This window comes from Giraffa tippelskirchi, chromosome 3, assembly GCF_054371585.1.
Source record: "Giraffa tippelskirchi isolate mGirTip1 chromosome 3, T2T-mGirTip1v1.2.pri, whole genome shotgun sequence".
Taxonomy (NCBI): domain Eukaryota; kingdom Metazoa; phylum Chordata; class Mammalia; order Artiodactyla; family Giraffidae; genus Giraffa; species Giraffa tippelskirchi.
In genome coordinates, this window is record NC_137277.1 from 19,521,672 (window position 1) to 19,539,587 (window position 17,916).

General features: G+C 42.6%; 1 protein-coding gene across 50 annotated transcripts in view; it reads right to left on the reverse strand.

The window, feature by feature from the left end:
- The window catches only part of NBR1 (NBR1 autophagy cargo receptor), a 30,117-nt gene that overhangs the window by 6,325 nt on the left and 5,876 nt on the right, over window positions 1-17,916 (reverse strand). For 7 of the 50 annotated variants that reach the window (XM_081577391.1, XM_081577395.1, XM_081577392.1 and 4 more), the window contains exons 4-20: window positions 17,082-17,104; window positions 14,182-14,297; window positions 10,372-10,566; window positions 9,981-10,058; window positions 9,284-9,498; window positions 8,630-8,797; window positions 7,998-8,207; window positions 7,003-7,162; window positions 6,618-6,908; window positions 5,689-5,835; window positions 5,133-5,208; window positions 4,525-4,635; window positions 4,103-4,267; window positions 3,814-3,888; window positions 2,156-2,573; window positions 1,329-1,423; window positions 639-696 (exon numbers count right to left, since the gene is read on the reverse strand). In XM_081577391.1, coding sequence (XP_081433517.1) covers window positions 639-696; window positions 1,329-1,423; window positions 2,156-2,573; window positions 3,814-3,888; window positions 4,103-4,267; window positions 4,525-4,635; window positions 5,133-5,208; window positions 5,689-5,835; window positions 6,618-6,908; window positions 7,003-7,162; window positions 7,998-8,207; window positions 8,630-8,797; window positions 9,284-9,498; window positions 9,981-10,058; window positions 10,372-10,566; window positions 14,182-14,226 — 2,507 coding nt within the window. In that variant the 5' untranslated portion in view covers window positions 14,227-14,297; window positions 17,082-17,104. Of the gene's footprint in view, window positions 1-638; window positions 697-1,328; window positions 1,424-2,155; window positions 2,574-3,813; window positions 3,889-4,102; window positions 4,268-4,524; window positions 4,636-5,132; window positions 5,209-5,688; window positions 5,836-6,617; window positions 6,909-7,002; window positions 7,163-7,997; window positions 8,208-8,629; window positions 8,798-9,283; window positions 9,499-9,980; window positions 10,059-10,371; window positions 10,567-14,177; window positions 14,298-17,081; window positions 17,105-17,845; window positions 17,865-17,916 lie in introns of all 50 variants that reach the window. The other 43 variants (XM_081577382.1, XM_081577379.1, XM_081577376.1 and 40 more) reach the window with 18 other exon arrangements.

Below are 17,916 nucleotides of genomic sequence, written 5' to 3' on the forward strand. Positions count from 1 at the left end.
TGGAGAAAAAAAATCAAATGTAAAATGAGTGTGTGACTGTTTTCCTATCAGTTTTATAGTTACAAATCTAGGTCCGATGCAGGGCTCAGTTCTTACTGCTACAAGATATGGGCACTGCAGAAAACACATCACTCTGGTTAGCATGCCAGCTTTCAGGCCCAGTGGAAAATTAATGTGGTCAAGGGCACAGTGAGGTACTGGCAGTGTGTCTGCTCAGTTACTGTCTCAGAGGAAACATCTCCCAAAGGAAATGTGATTTTCTGAACACTATATACGGGAAGGGGCCCGACTTGACACTGCTTTGAGACGACTAGGAGCAGAGGGGCAAGTCTATCTAAGAACAAGTTACGAGATGCACAATGGGCTGGACCTTCCTGCCCTCCTCTGGTACTAAGCAGGAATTGAACCTGAGGGCACTTCTTCCTGGTCTGGACTGGGAACACTCTTAAACATCAACGTTAGCCCTCTGCTCAGGGTTGCTCACGAGCTTCAGGAGAAATACGAAAAGAAGGGATGATGGCTCTCCTACGTCACTCTCAGGAGGGGGCACATGCTCTGAGAGGCTCGTGTAAGCAGGGGTAACACTAGGACATCCACCTGCTTCTGAAGAAGAGGCTGCACAGGCAAGGTCCAGTTACCTTGAGTGGTCACAGCTCTTCGGTCTGCTGTTCACAAGTCCTGACGAGCCTCTGAGCTCTAAAAGCAAAAGAGCTGTTGGTTAGATGCAGTATCTAGAAATGCCTGGGATTTCCTAACTCCCAGCAGGGCTATTTCTGAGGCAGGTAACAATCTGATCACAACATTTCAAGCCTTTAATTTTTTGGCCACACCACATGCCATGTGGGCTCTTAGTTCCTTGATCAGAGATTCAACCTGTATCCCCTGCAGTGGATGCAGAGTCTTAAACCATTGGGCTGCCAAGGAAGTCCAAGTTTTGTTTTTTGAGGAAGAGAGGGAAGCCACTTTGAGGGTCTACTCACAACTCCAAGGTGCTATTTTCTTTATTTTGTAGATGAGGAAACAAACCTTCAGGTATTATCAACCTGCTGAACCACTGCAAGGTTACACAGTGAGGAAAGGTGGGGCTGGGGCTGAACCTAGACTGGGCTGGTTCCAAAACCTGTGTTCTTTCCACTACAGCACAATGCTGGCTTCTATGAGGGTCTCATCTAATAAATATTAAGCTAAAAGACAGAATAAAAAGAGTAGGAGGGAGCAAAGAAAAAGTCAAAGGGCAAGTTTCACAAAACTGCCAAGAACCACAGAGTGCCTACTTATACCTAGTTTCCGTAAAAGCAGAGAGAGAGAAAGCTCAGGCAGGTCATTACCTCCTCTGATCTGACCAGGGACTGAAGCAACTTCTGGTACGGTAACTGGTAAATCCACTCCTGGGGAACCATGATGTTGTGCACAGGGAGGACTCCTTTCAGAAAGACACAATATTGAAAGTAAGTTGAGAAGGCACCTCTGGTAACAGTGGAGAAACAGTAAACAGGGTACAGCAGGGCTAGAGTCTCTACAGAGGCTTCACACTGCTGATCCAGAGCACCTCTAGGGATGTCTGCATCTAGGGATCAGGTGGGAAGGGCTCACTCTTCTGTTTTCCTCTTCAGCCATAGTCAAGCTAGAAAGACTGGCTGCAGTCTGGTCACTCCCCTGCGTATCAAGTGGTGCTGATAAAGGGAAATACCTAGCTTTCTGGGAGAATGGTTTAAATTATAGTCAAGGTGCCACCATTTTCCATACTGTGAGAGAGCAGTGACAGACAGAGCCAGCAGAGAAAAATAGCGATTTCTATCTGGTTTTATGTTTGTTTCCCTAAGGTTAAACTTCCTAATTCTAATCTGTTCTGGTTAGATATAAAATTCTGCGGCCTTTGCCCATGAGTCAATAGAACAGGGAGGAAGGTCCAGGGATGTTTGTGTTTAAAAATTGGCTCCCAATGATCAAAACCTAAGTAGATAACTAAAAGAAGTATTTCTTTAAATCCAGGATCCACAAATACTGGGAAGTACAACTTTTATTCATCAGACTTTACTATGGGATATCGCCTTTCCTCTCGCTGACAGAGAAACAGGTTTTGCAATCAGGTTGAGTCCTCTCTCTTTAGTCCACCTCTGGAGGACAGCCCAGCAGAGTGGGGTACAGATGGTACCTGGGCAGCTGTGGCGGAGGCCCCACCACCTCTGGGGTTAGGGGCACTGTGTCCAGAGTCTGTGAGGTCATAAGGATGTCATTGATGTTGTGCCTCTGTGGCTGGTTTTCCCCTCCAAGGGGTCTCTCCCCAGCCTCGACTGGTTCCTGCCCAGCCTCAATCCCAGGCTCGCCTTCAGCCCCTTGCTCCAGGCCTGGCTGTGAGAGTGCAGAGCTATACATGGAGTCTCCCAGGGGGCGGCTGGTGTCAAAGCACTCAGGCAGGATGATGATATAGTCCTCTGAAGAAGCAGAGGACTGACTCTGAACTTCATCTTTGAGCTCATCCTCTTCCTCCACGACAGCCTCTTCTTCAGCAATCTGGACAATCTCCTCCCTCTCGTCTGCAAGTGGTCCCTCTTCAGGTGAGGCAAATTTCACTAAAGGGTGAAAGCATACAATTTTAAGGTACAAGCTAAGAACAGTTCCTCGTGCTTACCCTACCCTATACCAAGCCTTGTGGGTCATGAGCTATAATTATGAAAGCCAGAGGAGAGGGACAAACCAGAGGGCCATATTCGAAGTCTGAAGCTGCAAAGAACCAAAGTTCATAAAAACAAGGTCAGCAGGAACAATAAAGCTTCTGAGAACACTACGAACCTTAAAACAAGGAGGCCCCTTTCCTTTTCCCCTTCAGGTGACAGTTAACATAACAGAGCGACTCCAAGAACTATACAATTCATGGAATTCTCCAGGCCAGAATAATGGAGTGGATAGCCTTTCCCTTATTCCAGGGGATCTTCCCAACCCAGGGATTGAACCCAGGTCTCTCACATTGCAGGTGGATTCTCTACCAGCTGAGCCACAAGGGAAGACCAAGCATACTGGAGTGGGTAGCCTATCCCTTCTCAATCGGATCTTCCCAATACAGGAATCGAACCGGGGTCTCCTGCACTGCAGGCAGATTCTTTACCAAGTGAGCTATCAGGGAAGCCCCTAACATATTGGGATGGTTTCAAATCGAAACTGCTAAACTAGCTAATAGTGCTATGAGAAGACAAGACATCTGGTGCTAAGTACCACAGGACTATATGACTACTTTTGACTCCTTTCCTCCTCTTCTTTGCAAAGTAATGAGTAGTCATGACAGAAAACTGGCAAAACATGGATGAGTTAAGAAAAAAACAAACAAACTACCGATAATCTTACTGAGACAACTACGGTGAACATTTTCGTGTAAGTCCTTCTAGACTTTGTTTAGACTTTTTTTGTTATCCATTTGTACTCAAGTGTGTGTGTGGAAATACATATATACTTTTTAAACACATAGTTTTAAAAATATATATAAATAAAGAGATAAATCATGCTTATATGTACAGGTCAAATTTCATTATAATAAACAAAAAGATTTTTCCACATTATTTTGATGTAGTAGAAACTTTGAGTGTTTGAATAGTTATCTGAAATACATGAAATTGGTTCTGCCTATCTGACCTCTAGAAATTCTGCCACGAAGAAATTTATCACAGCAGAATTTAACCCTGAGAAACTTTAGCTTGGTGCTCCTGCTTCTGCCCACTATTTCCTGACTGCTGCCCTTGGAGAAAGAGACAACTCAGCTGCTGGGGGTGGGGGTGGGAGGACGGGGGGGTTTTCGGCTGAGGGGCTCCGTCCACTTACAAGACTCCTTACTGCAAAACCCAGGCAGCACAGTTGGCTGCTGTTCCTCTGTGGCGTGCAGCTGTAATTCTGCCCCTGGGAAAGTGCAGAAATGAATTACGGGAGCTACTTTGCTCCTGATGCACCTGTAGAGTCTAAATGAACAACTAACATCCAAACTCTAACAAAGATTCCCGTCTCCACTCTCAGAAAAGAAGAGCACTACTACCTGCGCAGGTCTGGCAATCACAAGTCAGGCGTCACCCCGATGGGGGGTGGGGGGGGGTCTGGGAATTTCAGGGACACTCACTCTGTGGGGACTTCTGTCTGCAAGGTGGTTTGTGATCTGGGGCGGCATCCAACGTAAGGGATCGGATGACAGTCTCACACACAAACTGGGTCCCACTCAAATCATCTTCTGGTTCCTCTATGGAAGAAACGTTCTCGGCCTTTTTCTTTACTGATACTGTGGAATCTGAAAAGGAAAGAACTTTTGTCTGCACTTGGTGTTTAAAGTGTTGCAGAGCTTTCTCCAGTCATGTCCGCATGCTGATATGATGCCAAGGAATAGCTGCTGTCTGTGCTATATGAAGGTAAGGAGACTTCAAAAAATCAGATCCTATGGAAAGCCCATTCACACACCAAGGTAAAGTTAGTAGAAGGTATGGATAACAACAGGGCGTGGTATGGAAGGGAAGGATGCAAATGCTTTACAAATATTTAACCCCTTACCAGGAAGTGCTTTAAATCCCGCCCCTTCACTCTCTTCCTGTATCTGCCCCAAGCCTGGCTTCTCTATTAAAGGACTGTCATGTGGCAGAGGAGACATGCAGGGAGTCATATCTGGAGAATGAAGATAGGAGAACCATCAACCAAGAAAAAGCATTGCATCATCAATACTCAGTGTCCAGAAGCAGCAGCTTCTAGGTTTCCTGCCTCCTGCAGAGCTAAAATAAACCCAGGTATGCTTCAAGGCCTGTTGAAAAGAATTTCTCAAAACCATCAGGTACAGGAAGGATCGTAAGTAGTTGTTTGGTTTTGGAAGACCACGGCCAAGACACAGAACCATGAATGTAAAGTAACAAAGGGACACAAACACCTAGAGGAAATGGAGAAGAGGGTCCCTTTATGGTGGGGAAACTGTACAAACTTGTATTGCTGCCTCTGACAGACAACAGGGAAACCGAAGGAAAATGGGCCCATGGGTGCAGTTTTAATATCACATTGTGGGAGAAATCCTTGCCTACTAATACCTCAGAATGACACAGTAACTACCAGAGTCAGGAGGGCAGAACTATTGGGCCTGTTAATAAACAAAGTGGACCAAGTGACATTCTTACCCACAGGAGTGTTGTGGGGCACTCTCTCCAACTCTTGGACAATATTTATATCCAACAGCTCAAAGGACAGCAGATCCTGGAAAAAAAAGGTGGGGGGGCATGTTAGGCTACTTGCAACACATGCTGGAGCCATGTTTTGTGTTAAAGGCCACTGAGCTCCACATCATCCTAGATTCAACTCTGTTCAAATTCATGCCTCATCTCAGTCAAGTGATAATAAGAAGAGTTAAATGGGAACCAAACATTCAAATAGCCAATAGGAGGAGAGAGAGCAGATGCAGTGGGGGTGAAAGTGAATCAGTTAGAAAGAAGAGGCAACAAAGGGGAAGTTGTGGGAAGCACAAGGTAAGTTCCCAATTCCAAGAGGAAACATTTAGTTTAGAAACTTGCTTCCACTAGTGATGATCTTGCCATTCGATGCATCTCACTAGATTAGAGTGGGTCTATCTCTAACTTCCTGGGCACCACCGATGGCTCTACCCCTTCCCTTCAACAAGTTAAGAACTTGATCCCCAGGGCTTTCTGTCCCTTCCCCTCAAAATGCTCAATCTTCCACCTGGGCAGTCAGAAGGTCCATGGATGGGATGTAGAGCTCCCTCTTGCTGGCAGCATTCTTTGCCTTCTGTGGGATGCGGGTCCCTGTCCCTTCTGTCTGCTCAGTTGTGTCACCAGGCAGAATTTCTTCTTTAGCCAGAAAAGCTTCCTATGGAGAGAAACATTTTCGGCCCTCAACAGAACTCAAAAAGCAAGTTGACGGCTGCCTCCCTAAAATCAAATGCACTGTATGTAGTACAACTTTTTGTTATAATTTCACACTTTTCTATGAAAAAGCTGCAAAAAGAGTACAGAGTTTACTAATTACCCGCTTCGTCTAGCTTCCCCTAATGACAGTAACTTAAATTAACCATAATAACAATAGTCAAAACCAGGACATTAACCTAACCCTGGGTAACTTAAAGCATTAAATAGAGAAGTTGCCTTAAAACAACATGCACAGGACTTCCCTAGTGGTCCACTGGTTAAGAATCCGCCTGCCAATACAGGGGACACAGGTATGATCCCTGGTCTGGGAAGAACCCATGTGCCAAGGAGCACTAAGCTGGTGCACCACAACTCCTGCAGCCCATGCTCCACAAGAGAAGCCATTGCAGTGAGAAGCCTGTGTACCGCAGTGAAGAGTAGCCCCCAGTCAATGCACTAGAGAAAGCCTGTGCAGCATCGAAGAGCCAGTGCAGCCAAAAATAAATAAATAGAACAAAAAAAAAAAATCAAGAAAAAAAAAAAAAAAAAAACCTGTGCACCAAGTAACAAGCAGGGTTAAGCACTGAGGGACACCTGCCCTCAGATCCAAAGGACACACACACAAAGCCCCAGAAGACTAGGCCCAATGTAAGCGTACTGATGTGTTTGGGGGGAGGGGAGAAGCTGGCCTTTCCAGGTTTCTGGAGGATCCACCAGCTGTGAACAGGCCCTTCCAATGCTTACCTCTTGCTGGTAGGTGAGATCATCACCTCTGCTTGAGCTGATCATGCTCTTTTCACAGTTATCGGGGCTCTCTGCAGAGGGGAAAGGATCCACTATGATGCTGCACCAGACCCGAGGCCCAAATTGCTGGCCTTTGTGAGAAAGACGCCAATGGGAAGTGTAAGTTCCCTCCAAGGTTGGGGCAATGAACTCCACAGACACGACTCCCACATGGCCAGCCTTTAGGCAGGGAACCAAAACATCCTTCTTTTCGGTAGAAGCCAAAGTCAGGTTTCCCCACATGAACTTGAGCTGAAAAGAATAGTAACAGGAGAAAGACAAGTTTGTCAATTAAACACTCTGCCATCTTAACCACTTCACATTCACACTTCGTGGGGAAAACTACCTTTGTGTCTGTACTCCACTTGACATTTCCTGTATTTTTCATCCTCCAGTGTTTGATAAACTTGGTTCCTGGCTGGAGGTGAGTCCCATCAGGCAAATTCTCATCCACAAATGCTGCACTGAGCGTTGGCATAACTGGGGCACAGGGTTGCAGAGGGAGCCTGAACAGAAATTTAGATATTTAGTTACTTGTGTTGGGTGTGATGTATTCTGAATATCCAATATGTGGCTCAATATGCAGACCGTGACCCTGGAGGGCATACTAGTGCATTTGCTTTATAATGGGAATTCCCTTACAGTCCAGCGGTTAGAATTCGTTGCTTTCCCTGCTGAGGGCCTGGGTTCGATTCCTGGTCTGGGAACTAAAACCCCGCAAGATTCATGTGGTGCAGCCAAAAAACCCAACAACAACAGCAACAACAAGAACAAACTATTATTGGCTGTTGCAGCCAACAACAACAAGAACAAACTATTAAAATTTTTTAAGAAAACAAGCGGACCCAAGGAATTCCCTGGCACTCTAGTGGTTAGGACTCCATGCTTCCACTGTAGGGAGTATGGGTCTGATCACTGGTCAGTGGACTAAGATCCTACCTGCCACATGACACAGCTGAAAGAACAAAACAAGGGGACCTGACTCCTAAGCTAAAAAACTATGGTGAGGATAACTGAAAGGGTCCATAAATACCACAACTAAAGACATGGGCTCTTAAAACATTTACTCCTTTTGCTTCAAATCCAGACTGCTTCCAGTGAAAAGAGATCACACCAGTTTCTGAACCTTACTGGTTTCTGTTTTTCTAAAGAAGGCAACAAAGTAAGTGTCAAAGATAACTAGCAAACCACCCTTTAAGAACACTAAGATCAGAAAATGGGAAGTTTTAAGGGTTTGAGTGTTAGGAGTTAGCAATAATAAATAAGACAGAAGTTGGCTTAAGTTCCAGTTTTAGAGGGCTGGACCTAAAGCTGTGGCTCCCGCCCTGGCCCTGGGCTTACATCAGGGTGTTTGACTGCAGCAGGCTCTCGGGTCGGCCCAAAGGAGACTTGGGGCTCTGCAGCCCATGAAGTGAATTCCATAGATGAATCTTCCTGTGGAGTTTAAGCTGCTTTTTAAGTTCCTTGACCTCTGCTTTACGCTGTTTCTTCTCAGCCCGCAACCTTTGCTTTTCTGCTTTAAGAAAGTTCTTATCAACTTGCTTCTGGAGCCTGTGAGATTAAAAAAAAAAAAGTCTTAAAAAACAAATCTCACAAATAAACCTTGAAGCTATTCTGAGCCACCTGTGGTCTTCATCAGCGTCTGCTTCTAGTTTAGTTTCTTCTTTCTCCAGTTCTGGTTTCCATCTCATTAGCTCTGGATAATTATCCCTGTGACCGCACATCAACTGGAAAGGAGCTGGAACTAAGGAGACTCTTTGGTCTTTTTTTTGGCTGTGCCACACGGCTCATGGGATCTCAGTTCCTCAACCAGGGATCAAACCTGTGTTCCCTGCAATGGATGCACAGAGTCCTAACCACTGGACGGACCACAAGGGAAGTCCCAGGAGACTATTTAGTTTTGTGATTCCACCCTGTCACCAAAACCAAGAAGCCAACCAGAGAACAAACACCCCATATATATATGGTTTTACCTGGCCTGTTCCAGAGCAGCGGGAAGACGAGGAGTAGAGAACCTCGAGTGAGAAAACGGTTCAGAGGAACCCACAACAGGTCTCCGCAACTTCAGAAGGACATGGTTGGAGTCATGGGCATACGGCCCCGATTCACAATCTTCGCAGATATTGTAGGATGGGCAGAGGCTGTGAGGAAAGGAATGGCACAGTGGGAAGTACCTGAGGTCAGGAGATACGGACCCAGACTTCCATATATTTGCTCTATCACCACTAAGGTGGGAACCTGAGCATGCCACCCACACGTGCCATGTCTCAATCCTCATGAATAAAATGAAGACAGTAACACTTCACCTATACCTATTTCAAAGGACAATCTATGGGAGGAAAGATATGAAAGCATTTAGAATAGGGAGACAACCCTTGGAGATCCAATTTCGTTTTGGGGAACTTAACTTTGTCTGGCTCTCTCAATTCAAACGTATACCTGAACACAGCAATCTAATTACTCACTCTTCAAATAGTTATTTTCTCTTGTGGGTGAAGAGTAGCTTGTTTTCAATAGACATGCTGCGTCTGATGCTCAGAGTAAGCACACCCTTTACCCCCCAGAACATTAGAACCTCCCGCTGTGAGATCTACTAAGGGGTGTTCATTCCCAAGCTACTGCTTTACCTGCACTGGTAGCGCACACCCATGATACTCCTTTGGCAGCTGCTACAAGCAATATGCCAGCTGAACTGGTTTTCTGGCAAAAACAGCGTCTCCTCTGAAACCGGCATTGAGACTTCTGAGGGACATGAACCTAAAGATGGATTCTGGAGGACAAGCTTCTCGTGTAATTTCTGTTCAAGCTTTTCAACCGTTTCTTTAACCACTTGCTCTCTGAACTAGAATACAGAAAAGGTGGGTGGGGGGTAATTCTCTCAGTTCTAAGACTGGAAAAAGGCACGAAAATATAAAATAAACCTGAAACCTCACCATCTCTGGTATAAGAACACAATAATCAGATAATAGATACAGAATGAATGGACAGACACATAGTGAAAAAAAGGTCTAATCCTTCCACAGCTAAAGTGGCTTCAAAGCAAATATCAAGAAGCTCTTTGATGAGTAAATTTCTAACACTTCCATCTCAAGCTCAGAAATTTGTCTCTTTCCCTTACATCCTTAAACTCCCCCCTTTTCTAGTACATCACTGCAAAAGCCAAGAACTTTCTTGACTGGAACTGCTGTAGTTTAGAAATTATTAGCTACCATTCTTCATTCACATGTACCAGAGGCAGCAGCCCTCTGGAGCTAGCTTTCTATTTCTTCAACAATCCATCTGTGCCAACGTTGCTGCTAAACCCAAGCTGGAAAGAACACTCACTGTCTCTAAGTAGCTTGTGAACCAGTCAGGGGGCTTGTCTTGAGGCTGGTCTGGATTACGTGGAGCAGGTGGAAGCTGCTGCAAGTAAACACAAATCCAAGATACTTTTTTTCTTCTGTTTAAAGTAATTGTCCTATAATGTATTATTTTGAGGTTTCTTTTGTCAATAATTATTAACATATAGTTTTAAACAATGAGCATGAAAAAGTATAAGAAAAATGTCACCCTATTCATGGTCCTCTCCAGAAGTAACCACTGTTACCAGTTCTAAAAGTCAGATGGACACGATCACAACTAACTCCCAAACCTCTGAAGAACAGCTCACATCTTAGACCAGAGACAATGAAACACAGGTCAGAAAAATCACAGAGACAGGTCGTTCCCTTCGTACCTGTGTTGCAGGATCCTCTGGGGTCTTCATGTCGGACCCCAAGACTCTCACCAGTGAAGAATAATGTGCGAGTGGCTTCTTTCCTGTCCTAGCGACCGGTCGCCTTTCTGTTCCGATGGGGGGTGGGGCTTCTTCGACAGCACGATAGCCTTCATGGACTTGCATCTGCAGTTGGTTTCCCTGCTTCACTGCCATCTGAGAGCATGAGTTATGAAATAAAAACAATATTATGTGATTCTTTTCCTAAATAAAAATTCAAAGACACAAAAACAGAAGAGGTATGGGAATATTTGCTGGACAATATCGCAATTTATGCTTCTTTGTATATCTGTAATATTTTTTAATATTCTTTTATCTTAGAGGTAAACTGTCTGCTGATTTCCAAGACTATACCTATTCCTCAAAATGGTTTCTTTCTTTTTAGGGGGTGGGGGGAGCGTTTTTTCAAACTTTTTTTTATTATGAAAAATTTCAAACATACACAAAAGTAGAAGGAGTACTATGCTAAATCCCCAAGGATTCATGCTTTTTTAAATTAAGTCAAATGACAAATATGTTAATGCTCGGCCTGCTGTTTCTTTGCCAAGAATGTTAACTAGGAATGGTTTTGTTAAAAATGAAGTTTTTAGTGTAGCTCTTCATTAGGTGACATGTTTTCATTAATTGGGTTGTTTAATTTTTAAAAATTTAAGTGTCATTGAGATAACATTAGTTTCAGGTGGACAACATAATGATTTGACATTGGTATACATTGTGAAATGATCACCACTCTTATCCAGTTACCATCTGTTAACTGGTTTATAATGTAGGACTCCATTTACAGATTCTAGTCTCAACTTTACAAAAGTCAATTCTAGGACTCAGAAAAGTTAAACTTACGTCCCACAGTTAAGTCTTTACCTTCCCACTAAGAATAGTATTTCGGGAAGCATGCTTAAGCGGTCACCTCTTTTGGAAGAGAATCTTCTCAAACACTATGTTTTAAAAAACTCTACTTCAAGGAGCATTTGAGGTTTCAAGAAGGTACTCCAGCATCCAAGGAGAGATCAACGGTCAAGTCTGTGGGGTTCTAGCTCCTCCCACTTGTTACCCAGTGACAAGAACTGTTCTTTATCTATTTTCACACATTAGACTTTTTAAGATTCCACTTAGAAACAGCATTCTGTGGCCAAAACATCTGAAAGCTCTTATATTAGGTCAGGGATCAGCAAATTTTTTTTTTCTTTAATTGTAGTTGATTTACAATGACTCAAGTCAGGTGTAGAGCAAAGCGACTGCTATACATACACACACACACTTTTTCAAGTTTCTTGTCCATAATAGGTTATTACAAGACACTGAATATAGTTCCACGTGCTATACAGGAGGTTCTTGCTGTTCAACAAACTTTATCAAAGGGTCACATAATAAATATTTTAGGCTTGTACGCCATTCAATTTCTGCTACAACTACTCAGCTCCGCCATTGTGGCACAAAGGTAGCCAGAGACAAAACATGATGAACGAGCATGACTGTGTTCTAATAAAACTTTAAATATGTGGCCAGGGTGAGGTCAGCAGCAAGGTGGTGAACAAAGATTTTGGGGACATATGGCAAATGAGTTTTACCAGTAGGATTCAGAAATAAGAACCTGAAACAGAGAACGTGGTGACCTAACTACCAATCATTTGTAGGCCTCCGTGGCGAAAGTTCACAAGGAAAGTTCCCTTCCTAGCAAGGGAAAGCTTTACATTTTGAAGAAAACTAAAAAGTCAGCAACATAGTAACAAATTGCTATGGCAGGAGATGAAGGCTTAAACCTCACAGGAATCTCAATTCACAGATTTATGTCCTGATCATTTGAAACATCTCTAATTAGCTAAAGAGGAAAGATTCAGGAAGCAACCTAGGAAAGTTACCAGTCCTTGTCAGAACTAGAAGTTGACCATCCTTTGTCAGAAGAATGAGTACATCAACATTTGCTAGAACAGTGTCGTGCTGGTCAGGCTTTGTCTGAAGAACTCTGAGCTTTGAGCAGCCTCAGCCAGAAGAACAATGTAGCATAAGAGTCTCCTGCTATTTCAAAGAAAAATATTTATAAAAAGAAAACATCATACCAAAAAACACAGGAAGAGGGGCTTCCCTGGTACAATGGATAAGAATCCGCCTGCCAATGCACAGGACACGGGTTCGATCCCTGGTCTGGGAAGATCCCACATGCCATGGGGCAACTAAGCCTCTGTGCCACAACTACCGTGCCCACATGGCTCGAGCCTGTGCACTCCAACAAGAAGCCACTGCAATGAGAAGCCTGTGCAACCAAGAGTAGCCCCCTGCAAACAGAGACAGCCCCCATGAAGCAACAAAACCCAAGTGCAACCAAAAAATAGTAATTTAAAAAATAATTTTAAAAAAAGCACAGGAAGAATGTGAACAAGTACAAGCTAACTGCTATTAAGGAACAAGAATTAGGAGGAAACAAGAGAGAAGCAGCTCTAAGGCTTTACTAAAAAGGCCAGTATCATCTCTTTTTTTGGCTGCACCATGCAGCTTATAGGATCTTAGTTCTCTAACCAGATAACCTGTGCCCTCCATGGTGAAAGCTCGGAGTCCTAACCACTGGACCACTCAGGAATTTCCACCAGTACTTTCTGGTGGAAAGGATTAAGGTATCTGTTGGCTATTGAGTTTGGGTATGTACTATTCCTCCTAACACTGAACTAAATTTGTCAACAGAAACTGGATTGCTAAGCTATACTGAACATAAAATGTTCAAACACTGTTTTTGTAAAAGGAAATTATCTATATCTCAATACTCCACATGATTCCTTTTCTTCCTTTCACTTTTTATTTTTGTCCAAGCTGCAGGGCATGTGGGATCTTAGTTCCCCAACCAGGGACTGAACGTGTGCCCCCTCCTTCAGTAGAAGTGTGGAGGCTTAACCACTGGACCTTCAGAAAGTCCCTCCTTTCTTTTTTTAACTGAGGTATGGTTGATTTAAAATACTATATGCTTTCAGATATATAACCTAGTAATTCATAATTTTTAAAGATCACATTCCATTTAGTTATGATAAAATATGATACAGCTAAATTCTCCATTCCTTGTAGCTTATTTAATATATAATAGCTTGCACCTCTAAATCCTCTACCCCTTTCTTGTCCTTCTCCCTACTGGTAACCATTAGTTTGTTTTCTGTATTGGTGAGTTTGTTTCTTTTTTGTTATATTCGCATTTTACTTTTTAGATTCCACATATATAACATACAGTATTTGTCTTTCTCTTCCTGATCTATTTCACCAAGCTATATCCATATTGTTGTAAACGGCAAAACTTCATTCTTTCTTGTGGCTGACTAGTATTCCTGGACTTCCTTGGTGGCTCAGTGATATCCACCTGCCAATGCAGGAGATGTTTGTTCAATCCCTGGGTCAGAAGATCCCTTGGAGGAAATGGCAACCCACTCCAGTATTCTTGCCTGGGAAATCTAATGGACAGAGGAGCCTGAAAGGTTACAATCCATGGAGTTGCAAAAGAGTCAGACATGACTTAGTAACTAAACAACAACTAACTGTGTGGGTATGTGTACACATATTTATCCATTCGTCTGTTGATGGACACTCAGGTTGCTTCCATATCTAGACTACTATAAATAATGCTGCTGTGAACACTGGGTGCATATGTCTTTTCCAATTAGTATCTTCATTTCCTTTGGATATATACTCAGGAGTAAAATTGCTGGGTAATAACAATGGGTAGTTGTATTTTTAGTTTCTTGAGGAACATCCAAACTGTTTTTCACAGTGGCCACACCAAATTTACATACCCACCAATAGTGTAACAGTGTTCTCTTTTCTCCACAGCCCTGCCATCATTTGTTATTTGTGACCCTCCTGATGATAACCATTCTGATAGGCGTGAGGTGATGGAAGGCTGGCCTGGAGAACTGAAAGAACCTTTTAGTTGAGTGACAGGTATAATACTTTTACCATTTAAATTCAGATGAAATACAATGTTCAGAAAAAATTTTAAATAATATATATATATTTAGAAAAGGCAGAGGAACCAGAGATCAAATTGCTAACATCCATTGGATCATCGAAAAAGCAAGCAGGTTCCATAAAAACATCTACTTCTACTTTACTGACTACACCAAACCTTTGACTGTGTGGATCACAACAAACTGTGGAAAATTCTTAAAGAGATGGGAATAGCAGACCACTTTACCTGCCTCCTGAGAGATCTTTATGCAGGTCAAGAAGCAACAGTTAGAACTGGATACGGAACAACAGAGAAATTGGGAAAGGAGTATGTCAAGGCTGTACACTGTCACACTGCTTATTTAACTTATATGCAGAGTACATCATGAGAAACGCTGGGCTGGAGGAAGCACAAGCTGGAATCAAGATTGCTGGGAGAAATATCAATAACCTCAGATATGCAGATGACACCACCCTTATGGCAGAAAGTGAAGAAGAACTAAAGAGCCTCTTGATGAAAGTGAAAGAGCAGAGTGAAAAAGTTGGCTTAAAACTCAACATTCAGAAAGCTAAGATCGTGGAATCCAGTTCCATCACTTCATGGCAAATAGACGGGGAAACAATGGAAACAGTGAGAGACTATTTTTTTGGGCTCCAAAATCACTGCAGATGGTGACTGCAGTCATGAAATTAAAAGACGCTTGGTTCTTGGAAGAAAAGCTATCACCAACCTAGATAACATATTAAAAAGCAGAGACATTACTTTGCTGACAAAGGTCCATCTGTCAATGGTTTTTCCAGTAGTCATGTATAGATTTGAGAGTTGGACCATAAAGAAAGCTGAGCACCAAAGAATTGATGCTTTTGAACTGTGGTGTTGGAGGAGACTCTTGAAGAGTCCCTTGGACTGCAAGGAGATCCAACCAGTCCATCCTAAAGGAAATCAGTCCAGAATATTCATTGGAAGGACTGATGCTGAAGCTGAGACTCCAATACTTTGGCCACCTGACACGAACTGACTCACTGGAAAAGACCCCAACGCTGGGAAAGATTGAAGGCAGGAGAAGAGGATGACAGAGGATGAGGTGGTTGGATGGCATCACCGACTCGGTGGACATGAGTTTGAGTAAGCTCCAGGAGTTGGTGATGGACAGGGAAGCCTGGAGAGCTGCAGTCCACGGGGTCACAAAGCGTTGGACACGACTGAGCGACTGAACTGACGTGCGTGCATGCACGCGTGCGCACACACACACACACACGGCCAGCTTACCAGGTATAGTTTATCAACTCCTATTCTAGGCCAGAAACCAAGAAGCTTTTTCTAAAATACTTGGTAGAGTCTGTGAAAAACATTGCTCAAGAAACAACTATAATGAAACTGTGTCAAAATATAAATGTGGGATTTTAAGTATTATATAGTAATTATATAAAAGCTATGCATATGTCTTCCTAGGGCAAGACAGGCTTATATAAACTCAGCTGCTGCTGCTGCTGCTGCTGCTAAGTCGCTTCAGTCGTGTCCGACTCTGTGCAACCCCATAGACGGCAGCCCACCAGGCTCCCCCGTCCCTGGGATTCTCCAGGCAAGAACACTGGAGTGGGTTGCCATTTCCTTCTCCAATGCATGAAAGTGAAAAGTGAAAGTGAAGTCGCTCATTCGTGTCCGACTCTTAGTGACCCCATGGACTGCAGCCTACCAGGCCCCTCTGTCCATGGGATTTTCCAGGTAAAAGTACTGGAGTGGGGTGCCACTGCCTTCTAGACTCCTGATATCCAAGATTTCTGACTGAATGGGTAAAATAGTGAATGTGGGAAAGGTAAAGGAATTCTGAAGTTTTAAAGACTTTTTTAGTGAAACTACTGTAGCTTCTGAGAATTGGGAAACCGAAAAGCTGGAAGAGTTGAAGAACAGTAAAGGGGTGTTAGGGAACATCATGTGAGAACAGCTTATAAGCAAAGAGCAAACAGAAAGATCGCATGAAAACTGGGGCAGAGAGAAATTACAAAGCATGAGAAATTCTTAACTCAGATGGATATTTCAACTATGAGAAACCAGGAGAGGACATGGATATCTAAAACCAAGAAACTGGCTGGGAAATAAAGATTTCTCAGTAAAAAACAAGAAAAAATTGGCTAAATTTTTTAAATAAGTGGCACCCAGAACAGCAGTTCTGACCAAAAACTGGAAAGGGTAAATCCAGCTCCTGATTTAAAAAAAAATCTTGCCTTTCCCTTCTTTCCCTAGACCAAAAGTGATTATGGAAAATGACTTAATCTGGATTAGAAGTTCAAAAAGGATAGTCAATGAAAGGTCAGCTTAGCACACCTTAATAAAGTGACCTTGAGGAATGCTCTAATTCATCACTGACAGACAAGAGGATACTTGTAACTGCATGGTTACACCTTAAATTCTTCCACATTATAGTGTAATAGTCTACAGGGAACAAAGTGAAGGAAGGAGATGAAAAGTGTGAGCCAGAAAGCATCAATCCAGAGTTTTTTGAATTCTGCAATGCCAGGATGGTGGCTTCAAGATCAGCAATGAGATGCCATGATAATCAGAAAGAATCTTTACATTAGGATGTACCTTTTGCTGCGTGGTATGCCAAACTCAACCCAGTCTCCCTAAAAATGGGTTTTGCTGTGTTTACAGTCATTAGTTTCTCCCCATGGCTAACGGAATTCAGGCTCAAGTTTTAGTCCATAAATATTTTTTAAATTATTTGAAAATAAGATGAAATAATCATTACCTTAAGTGCTTCTTCATATTCTCCTAAAAGGACAAAAATACATACTGTGATTTTTTTTTTAACCACCCCAAAAGATTCAATTAAGCACAATTAAGTTCTTACTTTTAAAAATTCTTAGCTTACAATTGTTATACACAAACAGCTACTATCTTTTAGCTGACAAACTCCCTTCTTATGCTGTCATAAATAGAAGCTACTTGCAGATTAGTTCTCCCACTTAAATCCTCTCTCTTTGCTACCGGAGGCTTCCAATTACAAAAACTCAATCCTGTTCCCTTACACTAGCCTTACACGAAGCTCAGGACTCAAGGAAGTTCAAGGATAATGTTAATACTATCATTTCAGCCAGTTAAAAATATAACATTGTTCCTATGGAAAATACACCCATGTTCTGAACAACCACCTTATTTATACATGGACATTAACATATACACCAAGTCAAGGGAAAAAGCAATACCAGGATAACAAGTTAAATGTGTTGAACTCGGAAGTATATTTTCAAAAGATTAGCATCTTAAATATAAGAGAACCTCTCATTAAAGAGGTGCTTTGGGTCCAATCAAGGTACCAACCTACACACAAAAACTGTTAAAAAAAAAAATAAAGATTTGCCATGAATCTAATGCCCATGGGTAAATGAGTGCATTTATCCCAAATTCTACGTTAATACTGCAACAAGATTTGAGTGTAAATGGAAAGACCAATGTCCATGACCAGATTAAGATTTTTAAATAAAGCTCAATTAGGTTTTCTTAGGGACTCACCTTGACTGTTGATGGATACCTGTAAGGAAAAAAAGCAACAGTGAATTATAAACCTCTCATCAACTGAGCAA